The 19,927-nt window shown below is 39.2% G+C and overlaps 1 protein-coding gene across 11 annotated transcripts in view; it reads right to left on the bottom strand.

Annotated features, from left to right (window-relative positions):
- ANO4 (anoctamin 4) overlaps positions 1-19,927 on the bottom strand; it is a 143,982-nt gene that overhangs the window by 104,245 nt on the left and 19,810 nt on the right. For 5 of the 11 annotated variants that reach the window (XR_012043229.1, XM_072866324.1, XM_072866334.1 and 2 more), the window contains exons 2-3: positions 13,435-13,571; positions 6,564-6,722 (exon numbers count right to left, since the gene is read on the bottom strand). Coding sequence is in view for 7 of the 11 variants with exons in the window: in XM_072866324.1 (XP_072722425.1) it covers positions 6,564-6,722; positions 13,435-13,571 (296 nt within the window). In the remaining 4 variants the exon portion in view is untranslated. Of the gene's footprint in view, positions 1-3,722; positions 3,835-6,563; positions 6,723-6,875; positions 6,904-8,711; positions 8,810-9,584; positions 9,685-13,434; positions 13,572-13,766; positions 13,851-19,927 lie in introns of those variants that run through there. The other 6 variants (XM_072866390.1, XM_072866398.1, XM_072866407.1 and 3 more) reach the window with 4 other exon arrangements.

Raw genomic sequence — 19,927 nt, 5'->3', positions numbered from 1 at the left:
TGATGTAATTTAAAATGCATTAACATGTAAAAGACAGATCCCTCAGCTAGCATAAACTGCCACTGAGCTGTTGGCTTAAATAAGGTGACAGCTAGCAATCTGCCCCACTGCAATTAAAGGAGTCACACATTATTATAGAACAGAAAAGGAAGATGTAAACTGTGTTGGAATTAAGATTTATTAGGTCAGCAACCCCTAATTTTTCTAGGTGGGGAGCTATATAGTTTGTCCTAAAGGGAAGCCTGTTAGTCATAGGTGACATCCTCTATGTGGCCTGACCTCCCATGCCTGCACAGTATGGATGATCATCACATGCACAGTTGTCCTGGTGCTTCCTAGCGGCAGGGCATATACTGCATGTGTGTCACACAGTGCATGCACACAGATATATTCCTCTCTGTAAAAAAGCTTGGAGGACAGCAGATGCAATTTTGGTGGTGGAATCTTTCCCTAGTCACTCTTTTCTCTAGTAGATAGGGGGGTTTGGTATGTGCAGAGTAAGCTCAACATGACAGGGAAGGGATATGAGCACCAAAGGAAAATAGCAGCCAGAAGAAGATTCCCCAGCTGACCTGCAGCCTGCTCCTGACCACCACACAAACTTCCCTGGCAAGCTGCAAATAGTTATTGGGCCATAGGCTGAGCACTCTGTTATAAACTGTATGCCTGGTTGATTAAATTAACATCCATGGCAGCAATAAGCTACAAACAAGTTACTGTTCTTTCAATAACTGAATAAACCAAAGTCATAACCAAAAAAGAAACTTGCAGTCACTCCAAAGGCACAGAGATTTTATTGTGCACTGCTTCTCAGAGAACCAAATTACATAAGCTAAGTTTATAAAACACCTTTCCTCACTCAGATCTGCAAATGCCACTTGAGGTCTGGAAGTCAGCTTAATTCTTTTCTGCCCATGAATCACAATCAGCAATAACGTTTATGTAACAGGGCTCTCATGAACAATTGCAGCAATGACGCACAAACCAGAAAAAAGCAGCTCAATCTCACACAACTGTTTTGGCTCTGCAGTACTAACAACAACAACAAAAAGTAGTAGATGTTATTTTTGCCAGAAAGAAAGATTATAATATTTGACTATGCTCAGGAGGAATAGTTGGTGATTATAACATCTCTTTTCTTTTTCACATCATCACTTTCTGAGCACAACTACACTTAAAGTTTCAGTCTTTGAAGTTTGTTTTTTTTTTTAATACTCATTCTTTATTTCTAACTTTTACCTCACTTTGACATGGTCTTAAGTCTATTTTGGTTTTACACTCAGGGATGAGCCAAGAGTCACGGAGATACTATATTGTGTGCTCTTTCTGTCATCTGTAATTTCTCTCAACATTCATCTTTTTAAACCAGGCTCCAGCTTGCTGCTAAATATAAGTCTCTTACTGAATACATGTTTCTAGCCTCTAAAGTCCTGCCCCATTAGCGCAAAGTTACAACCACATTAAGAGAAACTGCTTCATAGAACTCCTGCTACCTCACCATGAACCTGCCTACATCTGCTTGCAAACTTGAAAAGTCATGAAATAATAGTATCCTGTAATTATATTGTATCAACTCCTGAAAAAGATCTCAAAACATAACTTTCAGACTCAGATTAACATAACTTTCAGACTTAGATTATACCTGCTAGTAGATACTTGTTCATACAACAAAATTGAAGGTTATACTGTGCTTTTCTCTTCCCTGTCTTTTTGGTTTTTTGCCAGAGAACAACTATTGTATATTTCTACTGCCTATTGTATACACCAGCTGTGTATCAGCTGCCAGATGTTGCCCCAGAAATGTCAGCTGCTGCTTGAGGCAGGAAGTGAATGCAATTAGAGGTGCCCTGGTGACAGCTTGACACTTATGGTGGCAATGTTTAAATTTTTAATCAGGCATGTAACACAAAACCCACACAATTTGGATTGTTCCTGAAAACTGGACCAGTACACTACACTAACATCTTCTTTCATCTGGAAGATGCAAAGATCAGTGTGAAGGCAGAAGCCCAAATGGATTGACTGCTTTTTGTAAAATATCTGAAACTAGTTCCTGAAACATATTCTGCATCCAGTAGCTGTGAGGAGACCTGCTTTTTAAGGCAGTAAGGAATGCTATTGCTTTAAAGCAGTTATTGCTTTTATACTGAAACATTAGTATACATAAATATGCAAAATATAAAAAATAAAGGGCCTGAATACTACTTTCACTACTTATGTGATTAGTTCCCCTTTACTACCTTTCTATCAATCCATTTCTACTGGTGCGTCAAATGCCTTTTCAAATAAACTGTATCAAATCAACTTACAAATTATGAATTAAAAACTTTGGACAGAATCATTAAGCAAAATGTATGAAGTACATTTAGTAGTAAAACTACTCTGTATGAATTAGTTCAGTGCAGTCATAAGAAGCAAAAAAAAACCCCCCAAAACATGCCAAGTTCAAACTAAATGTAGTCTATTCCTAGGGCTATATGACCAGATCCTACCCAACATCAGATTAGTTTTGGATACACAGTATTTACTTAAATCTAAGATGACCTTCTACTTCTCTTTTACGAATTACAAATCCAAAGGTGGTCTGTGCTTGTTCATCCAGCATAGATTTCTTTGAACTACCTTACCTCTATCCTGCATTTTCATTGCATTACAGTTCAGCTTACATAGGTTGCAAGTGAACAAGTTAGGTATGTTAGCTGCTCCATGCTGGCTACCTCTGTGCATGCTCTGTTAGTGTAGTATAATTTAAAGTACCTTACTGAAAGATGTCTGTAATACCAGGTACCAGCACAGCATAGTTACTGTTTACAGCAACTTAGTTCTAATGGTCATTTAGGATAGGGATTAAAATACATTAGTTGAAGCTGCAGGAATAATCTGGGATAAGGGAACTTAGCTGGATGTTGGCCAACAGGTTGAATTTATAAATCTTTATTCTTGTGAAAAATACCATGGGCCCAATGTAATCTGACTCTTCATTCTGTCTTGAAAAAATAGGTTTTCCAGAAAAAAGCTGGGTTTTTGCTGTCCCAGAGGGATGAACACTATACTTGGAATGACAGACACTATCTGTATTTTCTCTTTACGTAGAAGTGACCCTAAGTTATTTTTTTCTGAGAGTCAATGGGCTGATCTTAGTCTCAGGTTTATCTTGTATTTGGATAAATATGAAACATACCCTGAGAACGTGGACAGTAGTACCCTGTCTCCTGTTAATCATTTGCCAGTCAACTCTGGAAGGTGTGAGTCTTGTGTAATATTTACAGAAGGTATCAGTGCCTACAAACCAGCAATACCATTGGTACCTCATCTCTGATAAGAACTTGCTCCATTTGGAGACTGCCCTCTCCATTTTACCTAATACTTTGTTTCAAAGAGTATTAAAAAATGAAAACAGTAGGGTCATCAAGAATTCCAAAGCCAGGATATCATATTTATCTCACTTGTGAGACACTGTAAAAAAGGATAAATCAATATAGGAAAACTTTTATATCTGGCTGAAAAGAAAATGCAGTTTCTTTTCCTGGAGTGACCTATATTTTCAATGAACTTACCTAGAGCTTCTATGCATACGATTATATATGATCCATGTTGGACTAGGACAATACAGTCATCCTACCCAGACACAGTATACACTGAAAAGCAGGGAAAAGGGTCAGAAAATGATTTATGCTGTTACACTCGATTAGCATTCACTCTTAGAGCTCTATTTTCCATACCTTCACTAATTCAATGATCTGTTCCTTGGTCTGGGATCCCCTCGTTATTTACTACTGGATATGCAAAGCACCAAACCTGGCAGAACTTCCATGGGAGAGTGTTGTGGTATAACTGCAGAATGCAAGTGTGAATTCATTGGGGAATATCTGCAAAATGCCATCACCTTTTTCTAGAGTCAGAAACATATACCTGTTCAGACCTTTCTCAGCTACATGATCTTGACATTATGCCCGAAGTTATCTCAACATTTATTAATTCATTTTAGATTCACTTTCTCATTTCATGCTGTTAAGTGAACACTTTGCTCCCTGCACCCACCATTTCCTGGGTATTTTGCTGTGCTACACTTTTCAACAAGCCACTGCAGTGCATTTTTCTCTCTCTGCAGTGTTACTGAGGAATATGGTTTTGAAACTGCAGTGTGAACAGCTCTATAAGTTTTCCTCTCTGCCACTGATTTCACATTAAAAAGACAGGACGAAAACAATCGAATGTCAATATATGAACAGCCAGTAGTTAAAGGAGAATGAACCAACAACCACACAAAATTCATGGAAGGTAAAAAGTTTCTTTCAGTCCAGTGGTTACAGCCTGTTGCCTCTGTGTAAGTTACGTGGCCAAAGCCATAGACAATTCTCTCGTTTTATCCAGGAGCAAACTTTTCCCAGTAGAAGCAATACATTATGTATGAACAATTAGAAAACAGACCTGCTGTTAAAATCTTCCAGACCTGAAACTCAGAATGATGCATAGTCTCACCAAAAGGAGAAGCAAAAATAATGAGAAATAATCTAGGCATTAACGAATCACACCGCTTAGTTTAAATCTAAGTGTTATGCAGCGCAGTTGTTACTCTGCAGGGAGGGGGAAGGAGTGTACCAAGAATGTATTTATTTCCTTCAGGATTATAATTCAACTTGGAAACTAACATGATCATAAAATATACATGCTAGGGGTTAATTTAGGTAAGAGTCGTATGTTAAAAAAGGTTGCTACCCTAGATTTTAAAAACATAAGCCTGAGTCATGTAACACAACCTCATTTTGATCATTCTGAGTTTAGAAAATCTACAATTACTGATGCTGGCAAGAAGTCACACCAAGGCCAAATGAGATTAATAAGAAATAAAACTGCATGTCAGTAGCATAATAGAAACTGAAATGAATAAGCAAATGGGCAGAACATTCATGCAGCCTAGGCGGCAAAGTCCAAGTAAATGGGCTTGAAAGCCACAACAAAACTCTATAGTAAGCACTTAAATCATTAATTTGAAAAAGTTTTCTGTGCAGAATGTTGCAATAAGTTTCATAATGCTTAAAATATAAAGTGATTCCATAGCTTTCACTGCTGACAAATTTTGCAGATTTTTTCACCTGCAAAAATCACGAAGTAGGAAAAGATTGGTTAAAAATCATTGGGCAGGTATATCAACAGGGAGGATTCATTCCACATTCTTTTTCTACACTGGCCAAACTTCAGAGACTTCCTCAGCACGTCTCCTGGTGGAAGCAGGGCAGAATTCTAGGCTGTGAAGCTGAACAGCTGCAGCAATACTCTTGTGTTCTTGGATGTTGGGTTACAACTCTTACAGACAGTGGTATGTTTACAGGAAACATGTAATAAATGAACAAGAGCTGTCACTGAAAACTTCTATCAACTACTGCAGCACTAAAGATGCTAACTTCCAGGTTATTTGAAGGAATAGTTTACGGTAACTGGCTGATGAAATGAGTGATATGGTCTTATAAACTTATATTCACCAGTAACCATGTTCATTCAAAAACAATTAAAGAAAGGAAACATTTTCCTTATTCTGGAGAGAAACAGCTTCCATTTTTTCCTCCTCAGTGTTCTCCAAAGAAGTGTGCCTTTCAAGTACACAGGCAGAATATCTACTCATGTACCAGGAATTCCGTGAAAGAAAGGGAGATATATGTACAGCACCTATATAATTGACCAAAGCCTGTAACCTGAAAATTCCTCTACCGTTCCATCAGTGACAGCATGACAATGCATATTAGCATGAGTGTGAGTCGATCAAGCACAAGTAAAGCTGAATATTTGGCAATATCTATTCTGCACAGAAGTGAGACTTAAGGCCTGTTTGAGCCCACTTACAAAAGCTTAAGAAAGAACATAGCCTAGGCAAAAGAGAGATGATCTCTTTAAGCCTTGCTCCTGCTACCTATCACATCAAAACATTCTTAGACACTTTACATTCATTTTTACACTCTTGTCCAGAAAAGGTTTACTGTTTTAGGACATTGTGTTGGAAATAACATTGATATAAATGATTCATATGCACTGTCCAATTATTTCAAAGTTTAGGGTTAAGACAGAAGGAGAGATTTTAGGCTGTTGCAAACTACCAAAATACCGCTCTAGTCCCTGTGCCTAAGCTGACAGGAAAAGGAAGGCAGGGGTCTAGTTAGGTCTCTGGAAAGAGTACCAAGACCCTCAGCAAAGAGTGGAGCAGGTAGCTAAAAGGAAACATAGGTGCAGAAATGTAGATTGCACTCAGTAGAATTCAGGCCATTGAAACCCAGCACTTGTTTTCTCTATTGCACAGCACAGTGAATGAAGTTCTGTGGCCTACTTGTGCATAAGTTTGAAAAAGATGACTTTAATGGCCTGTTTTGGCCTTCAATTCATGTGTCTGATTTTCCTTTAGGCTGTGCTTTCCCATTGCTCTGGCAATAGAGTGCCTATATTTAGGCATGCTTAAAAGCATTTTTCCACTGCTACAACACAATAAAGAGGTTTCAGCGTAAACAAAACTCATACCCTCAGTTCTACACAGCTTTAAATGTTGGAAGGTTTTTTCAAGAAAGCTCTCTTACCTCTTTTTCCATTTGAAGACCTTCTGCTCTGATATTTCTCTCAAATACTTCCCTCTTTTCTGTCTGTGGATTAGATTTTCTGTATACCAGGATGTAGTCAATCCGACATTTCCCATCTCTAAAATATAGTCCATTAGCTTTGTTCTTATCTGGTACTTCCTGTAAAGAGAAAGTCAAACATTTCAGTAATGTTAATTTGCCTTGGTAATTGCTGCATTGCTGTTTGCATCAGCAGTTTTCAGTAACACTCAACAGGAAAGATAAGTAATCAGAACATGCCGTTCAAGTTTTTAGGTGCTTTACATACAGTACCTTTGAGGTCATCTGAAAGTAGTACAGACTTCCCCATTTCAAAACCAGGAGGTGGTCTTAGGCAGATGTTTGTTCATATAGGCATGGGATAGGAGAGAATAGAGAACACAAGCCAACCTTCCTCCCACCACCCTCCAGAAAATTGGGAATAACCTCTTACATATAAAATAAAGCAGAGAATAGTGTTACTGAAGTGTACATTTAAAATTAAGAACTTAGTGTGATAGAATGTCTTTGTACACGTGAGAAGAATAAACAATGGCACGAACATTTACTGTGGTGAGAAACACTAAGAACTGGCACAGAGATTCTCATTGCTTTGTGATGACTATAGTACCTCTGTCTCACAGGACACAGAAAGGATATGAAGGTCCTGTACCTACCCCATCAAACCTCATCAGACTAACTACAGAGTATTCTTGGCTTAAGGAACAGCTGAGGAAGCCCAGTGGATTTATCTGAAAATAATTCCTGGTGTTTGGTCTAGCAGTACGTAAACACAATAAATACTGTTTCTTGGCTATTTCCTGCAAAAAAGGTACCTGTTCAAATGTTTGCTCTGACAAAGAAACAACTTGATTTCACCGTTAATAAGAGGTCAAGCAGGTCTCTCTCCTGAGATCTAAAAGACCAAAATACTGGTCTTTTTTCAGAAATTCATGAGATGAAACTCTCTACAGATCCTCCTCACAATTTAACACTACTTCCACATAATACAAGTCCTGGGCAGGAGTTAAGCTTTCTCTTTCAAACAAGTTGAAATTGCGTGGCAGTTTGTGGGCTGGAGTATTTCGTACAAGAAATGCACACTGTGAATGATATATAGGAACAAACAGCATTCTGTCAGGGCAGTATAATAGGCAGGGGCCTTTAGGGATCTCAAGGTCAGTCCAGCTCCAAGCTGAAGGGAGGGTTAGGCTAATTCCTCTCTGGTTTTCCAGAATTTGTTCAATGATTCCTGCCAGAAATAGCCATGCCCTATAATATATGATCAAATCTCAGGGGCGGGGGGGGGGAAGAATTTTTTGCCTTTCACATCTGGGAAGAGTAGGGAATTTTCAAAATACTTTCTCCATAGGAGAACTGCTTCTTAATTTAAATCGCAAAAAAGTGAACATAGTAATAGGACAAGTTATTCTTACAAAAAAAAAAAAAAAAAAAAAAGAATATTCCCATTCAAAGAGTTTAGTGTAAACTATCTTCCTGATTCTCAGCAGGCATTTTGATTAAATGGAAAAACCAATGAAAGCATCCCAAATGTCCCATCCCCCTGGTACATCCCATTTACTGAAGGCAGAAAGGGGAATTTTTCTAAGATTCTTTTATTACAGTGCCTGACTCCTGACACAGCTTAATGCAGACTTGATATAGTGGAAGAATTCTTTGAGCTGAAAAGAAGGCAAGAAAAAAGACTTAAGCCCTAAGGAAATAACAGTAACAAACCATTTATATCTATACTGCATATCACACTGACAAATGATATTATCAGGATAACAGAAGTATTTTTCACAGAGCATTAAATATGAAAACAGCTCAGGAAGCATAGTTTACTTTTTTCCATAAAATATCTATGTTGAGAAGATGTTAAAAAACCCCAAAGGGTATTTAAGGTTATTTAAATAAAGGAAGGGTGCAGTAGGAGATTTAGAGGCAGTGAGTCAGCTTGGTAGTCCTGATTTCTAAGCCTCCTGCTGAAACATCCTTCCTGTTCTGTAGGTCCCACAGTCACTACGTGTTATTTTAGCAAGTAAAGCAGTGTAATAGGAAAGGGTCTGTAAAGCAAAACAATCTGTCCTGAGGACCTGCTGTCCACACTATGTAGGCTTGAGGGCTTACTTTGGGCCCACTGTAGTCTGGTCCAGGAGCTTCACTGGAGTACATCTCACAATTTATTTGCATCCAGAGGGAATCCAGGTTTGAAATCCAACACTGCTCTGGAATGCAAACAAAGCATGTGTAGGGGCAACTGAGAGATTCACTTCAAATGTACACTCCTGATGTGAACTAAAATGTTAGCACAGACCTGTCCAGAGTGTACCACAAGGAATGTATCTTTCTCTGAGTGCAGTAGTGACTCCACCAGAAAAATAGATTTGCCCTTTATGCTTCCTATGTTTCATCGTTCTCTGAAGAAAAATGGTTTGCCCTACACTGACTCATCAGTGCATAGAGAACTTTACATTAAAGAGCGTCTATGAGATTTAGCTGAGTTATTTGACTTGTAGGACTTCTTCCCCTATAAATATGACTTCCTGAGACTACTTTCTCTTGGACTTGTGAAACTTCCAACTACAGTATTGTCATTTTTCACTCAGAAAGGCAGCTTGGACTCTTATCTGTACTTGGAGGTCCTTTTCATTTTAGGAACACAGAATGTCAAATCCAGACTGATAAACCCTATTAGACTGGCATGGCCTTCTGTTGTCCTCTGTTATAGCCTGTAAGGCAGCTTTATAGACTGAGCCTGGACTTACAAGAACTCTGAGGATCTAACATGATATGGAGACAGTCAGGCTGGCCCAGCAGTGTCAGGAAATAGCAGTTGCAGGGATTTTGCATTGTCCACAGTATTCCAGGCTTACACTATTCTAGATGGAACCTTTTCTCCTACCTTGAGCTTTGCTGACCTATCTCCAGACATTGCATCTCCTTTCCCTGTGTTACGACTTCAAAATTTGTTTTTCCTAAACCAATTAAAAAAAAAAATACCTAGAACCAGGTCTGACTGCAGTTTTTGGTGGGAAAGTGGTCTAGTCATGCATGTCAAATCTCCAGTCCTTCATCTGAAAAAGGATGCCAGAAGAAAGTGGAAGAAGAGGGAAGACTTCACTCTAGCAAGAAGTTTAGCATTTGTGGCTATCTTTGCAGCTTTATTTGTAATATGCATATCTGAAGTTGTATAATCAGGAATTCTTTTCCAAGGAATGCACTAGTTTTCATATTTTCAGACCCACAGCTGGGAGCCATCAACATTCATAGACATATGACTCATATACACATACATGCTAGGACAGCTTTAGAATAAAGGCCTTACCCCAAATGTTTCACTATCCAAAAATCAGAGGATTTGTAACCCTAACAGCTATAGACTTTAAATGCAACATTTAAACAAAAGTGCAGTTAGGGAAATCGAGGAAATTTGGAACTTTACCTGCAGGTCTTCAAAAAAATAAATCAGAAGGTACTCCAATGATCACTACTGTAATGACAGATTAGATTATTTCCTGATTCCTAGTTATTTTGGTACCTGGGTATTATCAGTATGGATGCTCAATGAAGATAGGATCTTTGAATTCTAAAGAGATCGTCTTTTCCCATTGTTTGCAGCTACTTGAAATTAGAGTCCCCTGCATGAGACTTCACAGCTGGTGGAGGGGGTTAACACCTGCACCACTAACAGTGGTAACTTATGCAGAAAAAGAGGAACCCAGAATCACCCAGTTTTTAAGGCACAGTTCTAATCAAAGAACAAGTACATTTTCTCTGTGTGTTCTTTTTTCTTAATATCCTTTTGCCCATTTAGATTATAATTTTGTGGAAGCTGCAACTTTATTTTTTCATGTATCTTCACTGGTTGGTATATTCTTCTTGACACCATAATATATTTAATTACAAGGAGCTTTTCTAATAATGAAATTATCTAGGCTGCAAAATCAAGTGCTCAAAAGTTAGGAGGTAACAGATTTGTAGTTTTCTCTGAAAGCTTAGATAATCTCTTGCTATATCCATCCTGATCGCTGAAGATGACTGGGATGTGGTGGAAAAAAAATATGTAGTTAGCTTGTATTCTTGTAAATACACACAAGAAAACTGAACTGAAATTGTACAAGCTATCATAAGTACCATAAAGAACATCAGAATTCTTATTTTTCAAGGTGAATACCTTTTTTCTGCCATAACCTTAAGTGCAAGTTCCCATTTATAAAAGAGATTGTTAAAACAAACTTTATTCAGTGCATTGTTAATAACACTGCCCCCAAATATCAACAGAGTTTGATGCTTAAAGGGAAGACTGAAGGAGTGACTCTCATAATTTTAATTTCAAAACTACCTACATTAGCTGGAATGTCAAGAATGGGCCATATAAGCTCATTTAAGTAGAAGTCGAATTTTGTCCTAGCTCCATCATTCTCCCTTGTTTGGATAAAGAAGACTAATTTATTACTCTGTAGAAAGAAAAGCAGAATGGATGCATACCTAGAGTACAGCTCCTAAGCCATTTTCCTTTAGGTTTTACCTTCTTTCTGCTGCTTCTCCAGTTCTCAGAAAATGAAACTTCAGTGGAATTAATACAATATTTTAGTGATAATATGTCCCTGGATTGAAATTGTAAAGTGTATACCTAATTGTTATATTGGCATATGTAAAAAGTATTTTGATCAATGTAAACAAAGGGAAATGTGATTTTTAATTTGCTCAGACTGTAGCTGTGTTTGAATGAAACATAAAACAAAGAAAAAAAAACCATCTCTAGCCAAAGGACAAGCTGAATCCCAGTCTGGCTCTGTATCTGTTAAGGAACTGTAAAGCTCCATCCATAAAGTCTTCAAGTCAAGCATGAACAACTAGCAGTTGAAGCAAACAATATTTCAACTTGTCAGCTACACAAAAGTGATAAGAAACCTTTGCTATGTCCTTGTAAATTTTTTTGATTGTAAATTCATTTTAATGAATTCAGACAGAAACCGTATTAAATTATTTGTCTGCAATGTTAGCTTTAAAACTAAACCAAACAAACATTGATACACTCAGAGAGACTCACTGGGGCCAGATCCCCTGTCCTAATGGCATTAAGCGGGATCAACAGGCTCTCTTAGCTACTAAACTAAACTGAAAGACTGAAAGGAAGCTTGAAGCTTCAGAGTTCACCCCACCACTGTGTAGTTGAGCTCCCATATTTATCCATACAAACCATACAAAATTTAAACGGTGTATCTTTTCCTTCTGAAATTAAGCAGGGGCCAAGTACCTTGAAACTTTTTTTGTAGGCTACAGCATCCCTCAGCTCCCCTTAAGACTTCCAATTTTCTGGGTTTTTTTCCTCTTATAGATATACATGACCTACATTGCTACTTTACTCAGTTATGGTTATGTGAAAAAAAAAAAAGATAATCTGTTCAACTAGGAAAATATTCCTCAGAGATTGTCTCTTTCCCTTTAAAAAATAGCAAAGAATACATCGAACAGGAAAAAAAGGTTTTGCTGTAACAGCAGCGTATGTTGCTCTACCTCATCCTCCATCCTTCTGACCATTTTCTGTTCGCTTTTCCTCTTTAACATGCAAAGATCATGTGCCTTTCACCCATGTCTTTTTGTTAGAGACCATATGGTACATGATCCCAAAATGCAACACACGAATATCATGTCAGGTTAACCTATTGTAGTGCAAGCAGGCAAAGAGGACCCTTTGTAAGTTGTATGGGAAGCTGGGAAAGATCGATGAGTAAAGGGGAAGATGAAATTGTGAGCAAGGTCAAACATCTCTGGGTGGCCTGAATTTTGTTGCTTTAACTATCAGTCTAAACATTCCAGGAGTGCAGCTCTCTATGGGCTGAATTTCTAGAACAAGGAAAATCTCTAACTCTCTCCTCAACAGTGTTTCACAAAAGAACTTGCACCACAAAACACTGTAGCTCCTGAAAAAGACATAATCTGTAATTATGTCTTCTAAATTTTATCTAAACTAGTAAACACAACAGGGTCAGGGTGGGGGCTTCAGCAATATCCTATGGTTTTCTATGCTTTTTATTTGTTAGTATGGTCCCTACCAGTTCTGCTCTATGCCAGTCAGCCCTCTGCCAAAAAATCCTCAGGCACAGCTTGCAGGTAACATCAGAGCACTCCAGTAAGTAGTCTGGATGCAGCTGCACTTCTGAGGTGAGGGAAAGGAGACAAGTCCCTGGTCTCCTCACTCCTTGAGGAAATAGCCCCAACATCCATGGGTTGTAGAGCAGTTGGAGGCAAAGTTAAAGACTATCACATTCCTTTCTGCACAAAAGACACAAAAAGGAATTTAGGCCCAAATTTTCATACTTGGGTCCATGATGCTTTGCCTGCCTTAAGACATAATTCAAAAGGGACTACGTGCTGAATGATTCCTCCCTGGCATGTTCTCTGAATCACCATTATGCGTCATCAGGTCACTTGTTCTTCACTGGAAGGGAATGTGTCACATACCTGGTAACCAATGCTTCTCATGAGAGATTTATGACAAATTCTCCTCCTCCCTCCTTTCCCCCAGAAGGATTAATATAGGGAAAACTTTTCCATTATTTTCAGAAGCAGTGAAGCATTAGACTTGGCTGGTTCAGAAAACAAGCAGACAACAAAGGCCTATATAGACTTTTCAATAGGGGTGCATGAAATCAATAAAACCTCCTTTTAACTTGAGATATTTTATATTTCAGCATTATAATCTTAGAATGGAAAACCAGTCCCAATGACAAAGGTCAGATACCAGTTGTCTTGCACAGAATGAGATTTTAAATCAAAGTACATTTATTCCCTCTTTATAATGGGAATGAATAATTATTATATTAATAATTCTGTGTGTTCTTACCTCTCCCACAACTTCCAACCTGCTGGCATCATCAGAAGTACTGGTCAAATTACCATGGTGAAGCAGGGAGTCATCATCTTTGGAAGGGCTGTTCACACCTTCTAACTCATCAAAAAAAATGTTGACATCCTTAGCTACTAAAAACAAAAATAAAAATATACATTTAAATCACCATTGAGCCAAATGAAGACACCAAGTATAACACACTATCAACAATCCCACTTTTTAGTTCTCGTTTAAGTATCTACTATGTTAAATTTAAAATCCGGTGCATGTTGGAGGAGTGCTTTCTTCATCTGTGCACCACATAAAGATTTAGGATACCACAATACCTCTCTGATGACAAAGAAGTAATCTTCTGTCACAGTAAAACATACGTTAACTATCTCCTCAGCTTCTCTTGGGGTAAGTGGCTTAAACAATCACCTACTGAATTACTATGGTCTCTGAAAATTTCTTATTATAAAAAAGCAGTTTTTTAACCTACTACATAAAGTATCGAGTTAGAAGTTGTACAGACCTGTGAGGGAGCCAGAGGCACAAGACCGCAAATAAGTACTGTTACTTGAAAGGCACTGAATAAATGAGCCTGGGTAGAAGTTTGTCTTTGCACAATTTGGTGTGTTTTGATGCATAAAAAGCTGACACGTTCAGATCTACCTACTGCACAGCCCTCAGTCGTGCATGAAGCAATAGCTTAAATCTGCAGGATGCCGTAGTAATCCCAACCCTGATACAAAGTGAAGAGATGTAAGGGCCTGGCGCACATCCCCCTGTCCTGGGGCTCTGCCTGTGGGGCTCAGGGCCATGACAGCCAGTGCAGCCAAGGGCAGCCCCTTTCCTCTGGTATCTGTAGGGAGAGGCCCCCAGATGACACCACAGGAAGGCCTTGCCCGGCCATCCCGGGGCTGTCTGACCCTGTCTCTCCTCACTGGGCGTGACCCTGATGTCAACCCACGGGCTGGCCTTGGCCCGTCCCCCCCAGGGCAGACCCTGGCAGCCTGGGCCTGTTCCCCCACCCTCCTCCCTGGCAGGGGTGGTGGGACAGGCCCAGGCTGCCAGGCCCTGCCCCGCCTCCCCCCATGGGGAACCCCCGGCCCCAGAGTTGCCCTGAAAGGAGATACCTGCTTGAGTAAATGGGTTGAATTTCCTCCACCTTTCATGCAATGCCATGTCATGTAATAATTTTACTCTAATTAAAAAAAAAAACCAAAACAAAACACTAGAAGGAATGAGTTAAAGGCTGGCACTGTACTCAAGATTAGAGCAGTGTTAGCTTTAGGGTAATGTTCCCTGCTCTGCCAAGCAAGGAGGTGATGAGAAGGTGTGGGCAGAGCTGCTGTGCAGGTCTACAGTCCCACGTAAGGGGCGTTGACTGAGTGGATGTTGGATGGGAGACGCGAGGCGGGCAGGCTGCGGCCAGCGAGGTCCTCCTTTGCACCCCATACGCTGCAGGTCTGCTGTGAAAGTGTGATGAAGAGATGTGTGGTGAGGGGAAGAAAAATGCCTTTTCTGAGGATCAAGCTTCAACTGTGGATAGACTTCATCCCTCCAACCTCATGTTTCATAGGCAAAATCCAGAATTACGACAGCAGAGTTGTAACTGTTAGAAGGGACCCCCAAAGCCTCTTCCCCTGACTAGAGCAGGATCAAACATCTATCATTCTTGACAGAAATTTGTCTAACCCACTATTTCTCACACTTTTTTTCAAACTTGACTGACTTTTGGAATCTTCTTTCTGTTGTGCAATAACCTCCTGATCCTTTTGCTTCTCTGCAACCCCTCTAACTTAGTGACAGGCAGTTGTAATTGCTGTTGACAATAATTTATATTAACAGGGAACAGCCAAAAATCTCTAATTGCTGTCGGCAACTTAGTTCAATTTCTAACTCCTGGCTGCAGGTGTAAAACTCCACTCCCCCATTGTGGAGAGACTGAAGAGCTGCCAGAAATTAGAGGCCATTAACTGTTCCCAGCCATCACGAGCATTTTGTGACCTCCTTTTCACCTTTCCCTTCTTCAGGGGGTATAGCCCAGTTTAAGAAACCTTTTTAAAAAAACTTCCGATGCTACTGACTCAGTCTCTGCAGGTGGCCTACTTGTCACTATCACAAGCAGGAGAGTTTTCTTCATAATTTTCTTCAGTCGTCCTGAATATGCACCTATGTTGCAATTTAAATATATTATTCTTTTCCTATCAATCAATCATGAACAAGGGGAAGAGATTACTCCCTTTTTGTACATATCTTTTACAGTATCTAAAGTCTGTTGTTACAGCTGTAGGTAGGTAAAAAAGAAAACCCTATCAACATATTCAAGAACTCTTCATTTTCATGCATAAAAGAAGGACAGGGTTAATGAAATACATTGAATTTTCAATTGCAATACTTTTGCTTATAAAGCCACTAAAAATTTCAGAAACAACAGAAAAGTCTTCACATCCAAATGAATCCACTCTAGATACTAAGCTAATAAACTAACCTAAGCAGCATAATTTTTAAAAGAAATTCAGAGTTTTTAATACTTTTAACAGCATTTTTTCCATCTAGACAGCATAACGATAAGAAATTCTGTGCCAGATTTACAGATTTTAGGATAACATACTACTCCCCAAGTTCAGCAATTTTGGGGTTGCATACTGACTAATCTATCTATCATTCTTTGTAACCCAATATTAGTATTGCACAATATTTAAGCCTTACTTAACACTTCATATCATAATTCATCAGTTTTAGATAGCATCCTCTGTTCTGCAGGATCTCAATCAGCTTTTGCAGAGATGCTGGAAGTAATAGCTTCACCTACTTCACTCTTTTTTATAGTGCGCGTAACATCATAGTCTGTCAACATATCAGAGATATAAAACCTCTTTTTGCAGATACTAAGCTTCACTTGCCGTTTTAAGGCTATTTTTACTATCAGTCTATTTATTTTACTTATCCTTCTTTTGTGAAAAATGCCAGGCTATCATTAGAGACAAATATCCAGGACCGAGTTTTCCACTTTAAAACTGGCCTTAGCTTCACACCGTCCTGTTCCCAGTTCGGGGTGAGCTTACTGACAGGAGTGGAGAAGAGCATCCTGGTGTTGTTTTGGTTTATGTGATGGGGAGAGCCTGCAGCTCCTCAGTGTCACTGTGTCTGCATCCAACTTGTCCTAGGACAAACTAAAGAGGTTTTAGGAGGCTTAGAAAGCAAAAAACAGACTCCAATTTGTACCACATGCAGCAGCAATGTTAAAGAATTATTTGCCACCTTGATCCGTTTCAATCCGCAGAAATCATACTAGAGATGCCTATAAAAGCCAGGGGAACCGCCGCAAGACAGCACAGTCTAGCCACCTGCCCTTCACTGTTCTTACTGCTTCAAAGGGCAAGACTGGAAACATTCCACCCCATCAGACAATAATCTGGATGTAGATCATGACCAGCTTTTGCATATGTGTTCATATGAGAAGAATTCATCTGAATACTCAACAGAAAGAACTACTGAAACAGAAAACATTTTAAATGACTTGAAACTTCACTGAACTGAAATCCAGCAGAGTGCCTCCATGAAAGCAACACATGAACCTGTATAAGACCAACACCTCAATATAGTCTGAAAACAACTGTGGAAAATACAAAAATAATTAAATAGTGAAGCTTTCTGAAGATTATGCAAGATATATATCTGTTGCAGACAAACGCAATGAAAGATGTAAAAATGAAAGTTTTGCCTGTATGCTATGCTCGAGGGAATGTGAACTAGCTTTTTCCTGCCATTAAGACTGCCTTGGTATAAAAGATGAGGCCTTTGAGATACTAGAATGGCTGCTTCCTGAAGTGCTAATAACGCTTTGGGTTGCAAAATAGATGGTTTTTAAGTGGGTGTTTTGAGATATATGACTTGGTGTGTAAGAGAGTGAATGTGTTTGGGGGTTTCAAGCAGAGAATTACTGGATTATTCTGAGGACTTGTGAGGAGCAAAAAATCTTATTTCAAGGGCACTTTAAAATCCAGCCCATCTCAGCAGTGACTAGAAGTTGTGGAACCAGTGACTCTCAGCTGGTTAGTGGCATTAGCTATCAGGACCTGTCCAGATTGCCTGTAGTAGAAAATTGCTTATATCAGAAGTACGCAGATAATTGGCATGCTGGTTGGTAGCTTCAGCAAATAGGATAATTAGTGAAGAGATGTGCTGAACTACCTTGTCAGCACTAAAGGTGTCTGTTACTTTCTTCCAGTTGCAGTAAAAGTGTGCTGCTGGTGAGAAAGTGGAGCTCTTTACATTGCAATTGCCTTGCTGTGTATGTTTTTGAAAATACACCCTTAGTATTTCAGTCACTGAAACTAAACATGGGGCCCTAACATTTGCTGAGAATATTTTTCTACCCCAAGTCTCACTGGATACTTTAAAAAAAAACCCAAAAAACCAAAACACCCACAAACAAAAAACAAAAACATAAAATACTGTTCCACAAAACTAAACAAATAATTTTAAAAGCAAATCCTGTTTGCTTTACTTTAATAATGGTGATGGTACTTCCAAGCCAACTCTCCTGCTGCCTGTAGCTAGCTCAGCCACTCCACTCCAATGGACACGAACACCTATGTTGCCACATGTTGCTAAAGGCATAATCAGGGCTCCATCTTTTCTGTCCCCTTCAGATCATGACATGTATATCTCCACAAATGACCTTAACAGAATGATATATAATAATTTTATTGTATATATGCTATTTGGGAGACAAACTGGTGCTAGTCATGTCTTTTTAAGCAGTGAAATTTAACAGCAATACAGAGCAGCACGTACGTTACTACAGAGATACTAAGAATTCCCCCTCCGGTTTTACATCAGCTTAAATATGCAAGCTCTTTTCTCCCCCTCATGTTCCATTTTGTGGAAAAAAATCAAAATTACTTGATAATTCAGAATCCCTTGAGGAGCTGAAAAAATGTAGATATACAAATATTTTTATCCCAAATATAGTAGAACCGCATATTCTGAAAACTGAACGCTGGGAAATTCTGAGCGAGAGTCTGTGCACAATCTCAGCACGTCCACAGGCCACTTTGGACCAAGAGGCTGATGTAAATAGGCCTCAAGGATAGGATAACTCCTTTAACCTTCTGAAGATGGATGGTCAAAAACTGAGATGCCTAAAAATAAGAATTTTCATTAAAAAATGGGACCTGACTATGTTTGTGTGTGGCAAGATGGAAGCATGCTCAGAGATCATGTTACTGTTGATTAATTGTCATTTTATTACCAATTGTCACACCAAGCCATCGAGTATATTGTAGCTTTGGATAATGCAAGCTGAAGATCAATATTCCAGAAACTGCTCTTTGGAAGCTTTTAGGCCTGTCAGTAACATTGAAGAGTGAATTTCCTTAAAAATTCTTACTGGCAATGTTTATAATAAGTATAGAGCATTTCCACATGCTAATGGTGGTGGAAAAAATGATTGGGCTTAAAAGCACCAATATATCCCTTAATAAAAATCCTGAGTAGAAAACACCTGTTTTGCAGACTTGCAAAGCAGAAAAGTTCAAGTACAAAAAACCAAGAACCTTTCTGCATCTTGTTGTACTACATGTTATGTTTTTAGAACATCTATTTTGATTTTTTGGATACAAACATTTTTTCTGCACTCAGTAAGGCTGGCAGATACAATTTACAAATTGTTGCTTCAAGGAGGCCATCCTACAGATACCACGCAGCCCAGAACTTTTTATCACGTTAAATGCTAAATTTAGTAACTACACAGTGGATCAGCAACCCTGTCTCAGGAAACCCACTGATTTCTGGCTTCCAGATTATGAGAAATAAAAAGAGAGAATAAAATTATTTTTTATTAAATCTCATGAGATTTTGAACTGGATTTTGAAAAATATTCTAAAAAGCCAGAGATTTCAAAGAAGTTTTACTTTACTGCAATGGCAAGGAAAATAAGTTTCATACATTGAAGCAAATTATAGGAATTCATGAAAAAAGCTTGAAATCTGAGCTTTTTTATTTTTTTCTTTTTGTTTTTAAAATAAAGCTATTTACTGCTTTTCCACAGGAAGCCCATCTTCTCAGTGTAATGAGTAGGAAACAGCCATGAAAGACTTTGCTAGCTTTTGCCATGGCCCTGAGGGCACCCCCAGCCCTGACTGTCCCTGCCTGGACCCCCAGGGCTCCCTCCACTCTGCCCAGGTCCCAGGACCTCATGTCAGCCCCCCAAGACTGTCAGCCCCTGCCCCAGTGATGCCGCAGCAGTGCCGGTCTCCAGCTCCCCACAGCCCTGCCCTGCACGGCCATGGCCCCACTGCACCAGGGAGGTACCCGATGATCAGGGCTGGGGCTGTCCCCAGTGTCCCCTGGCTGCTCTGCTCCTGGCTGAGGCTGTGGCATGGGTACAGGTTGTGAGTAGGCAACAATAGGGAATTCTGGTTTATATCTGACAGATAGTTCATGCAGATCCTTGACACCTCTGCTATCTAGTTTACAAGTTTGGTTTAGGTCA

Source organism: Ciconia boyciana, chromosome 1 (assembly GCF_034638445.1).
Source record: "Ciconia boyciana chromosome 1, ASM3463844v1, whole genome shotgun sequence".
Taxonomy (NCBI): domain Eukaryota; kingdom Metazoa; phylum Chordata; class Aves; order Ciconiiformes; family Ciconiidae; genus Ciconia; species Ciconia boyciana.
The sequence above is the reverse complement of the archived record's forward strand: the minus strand, read 5'-3'. Positions and strand labels throughout refer to the sequence as shown.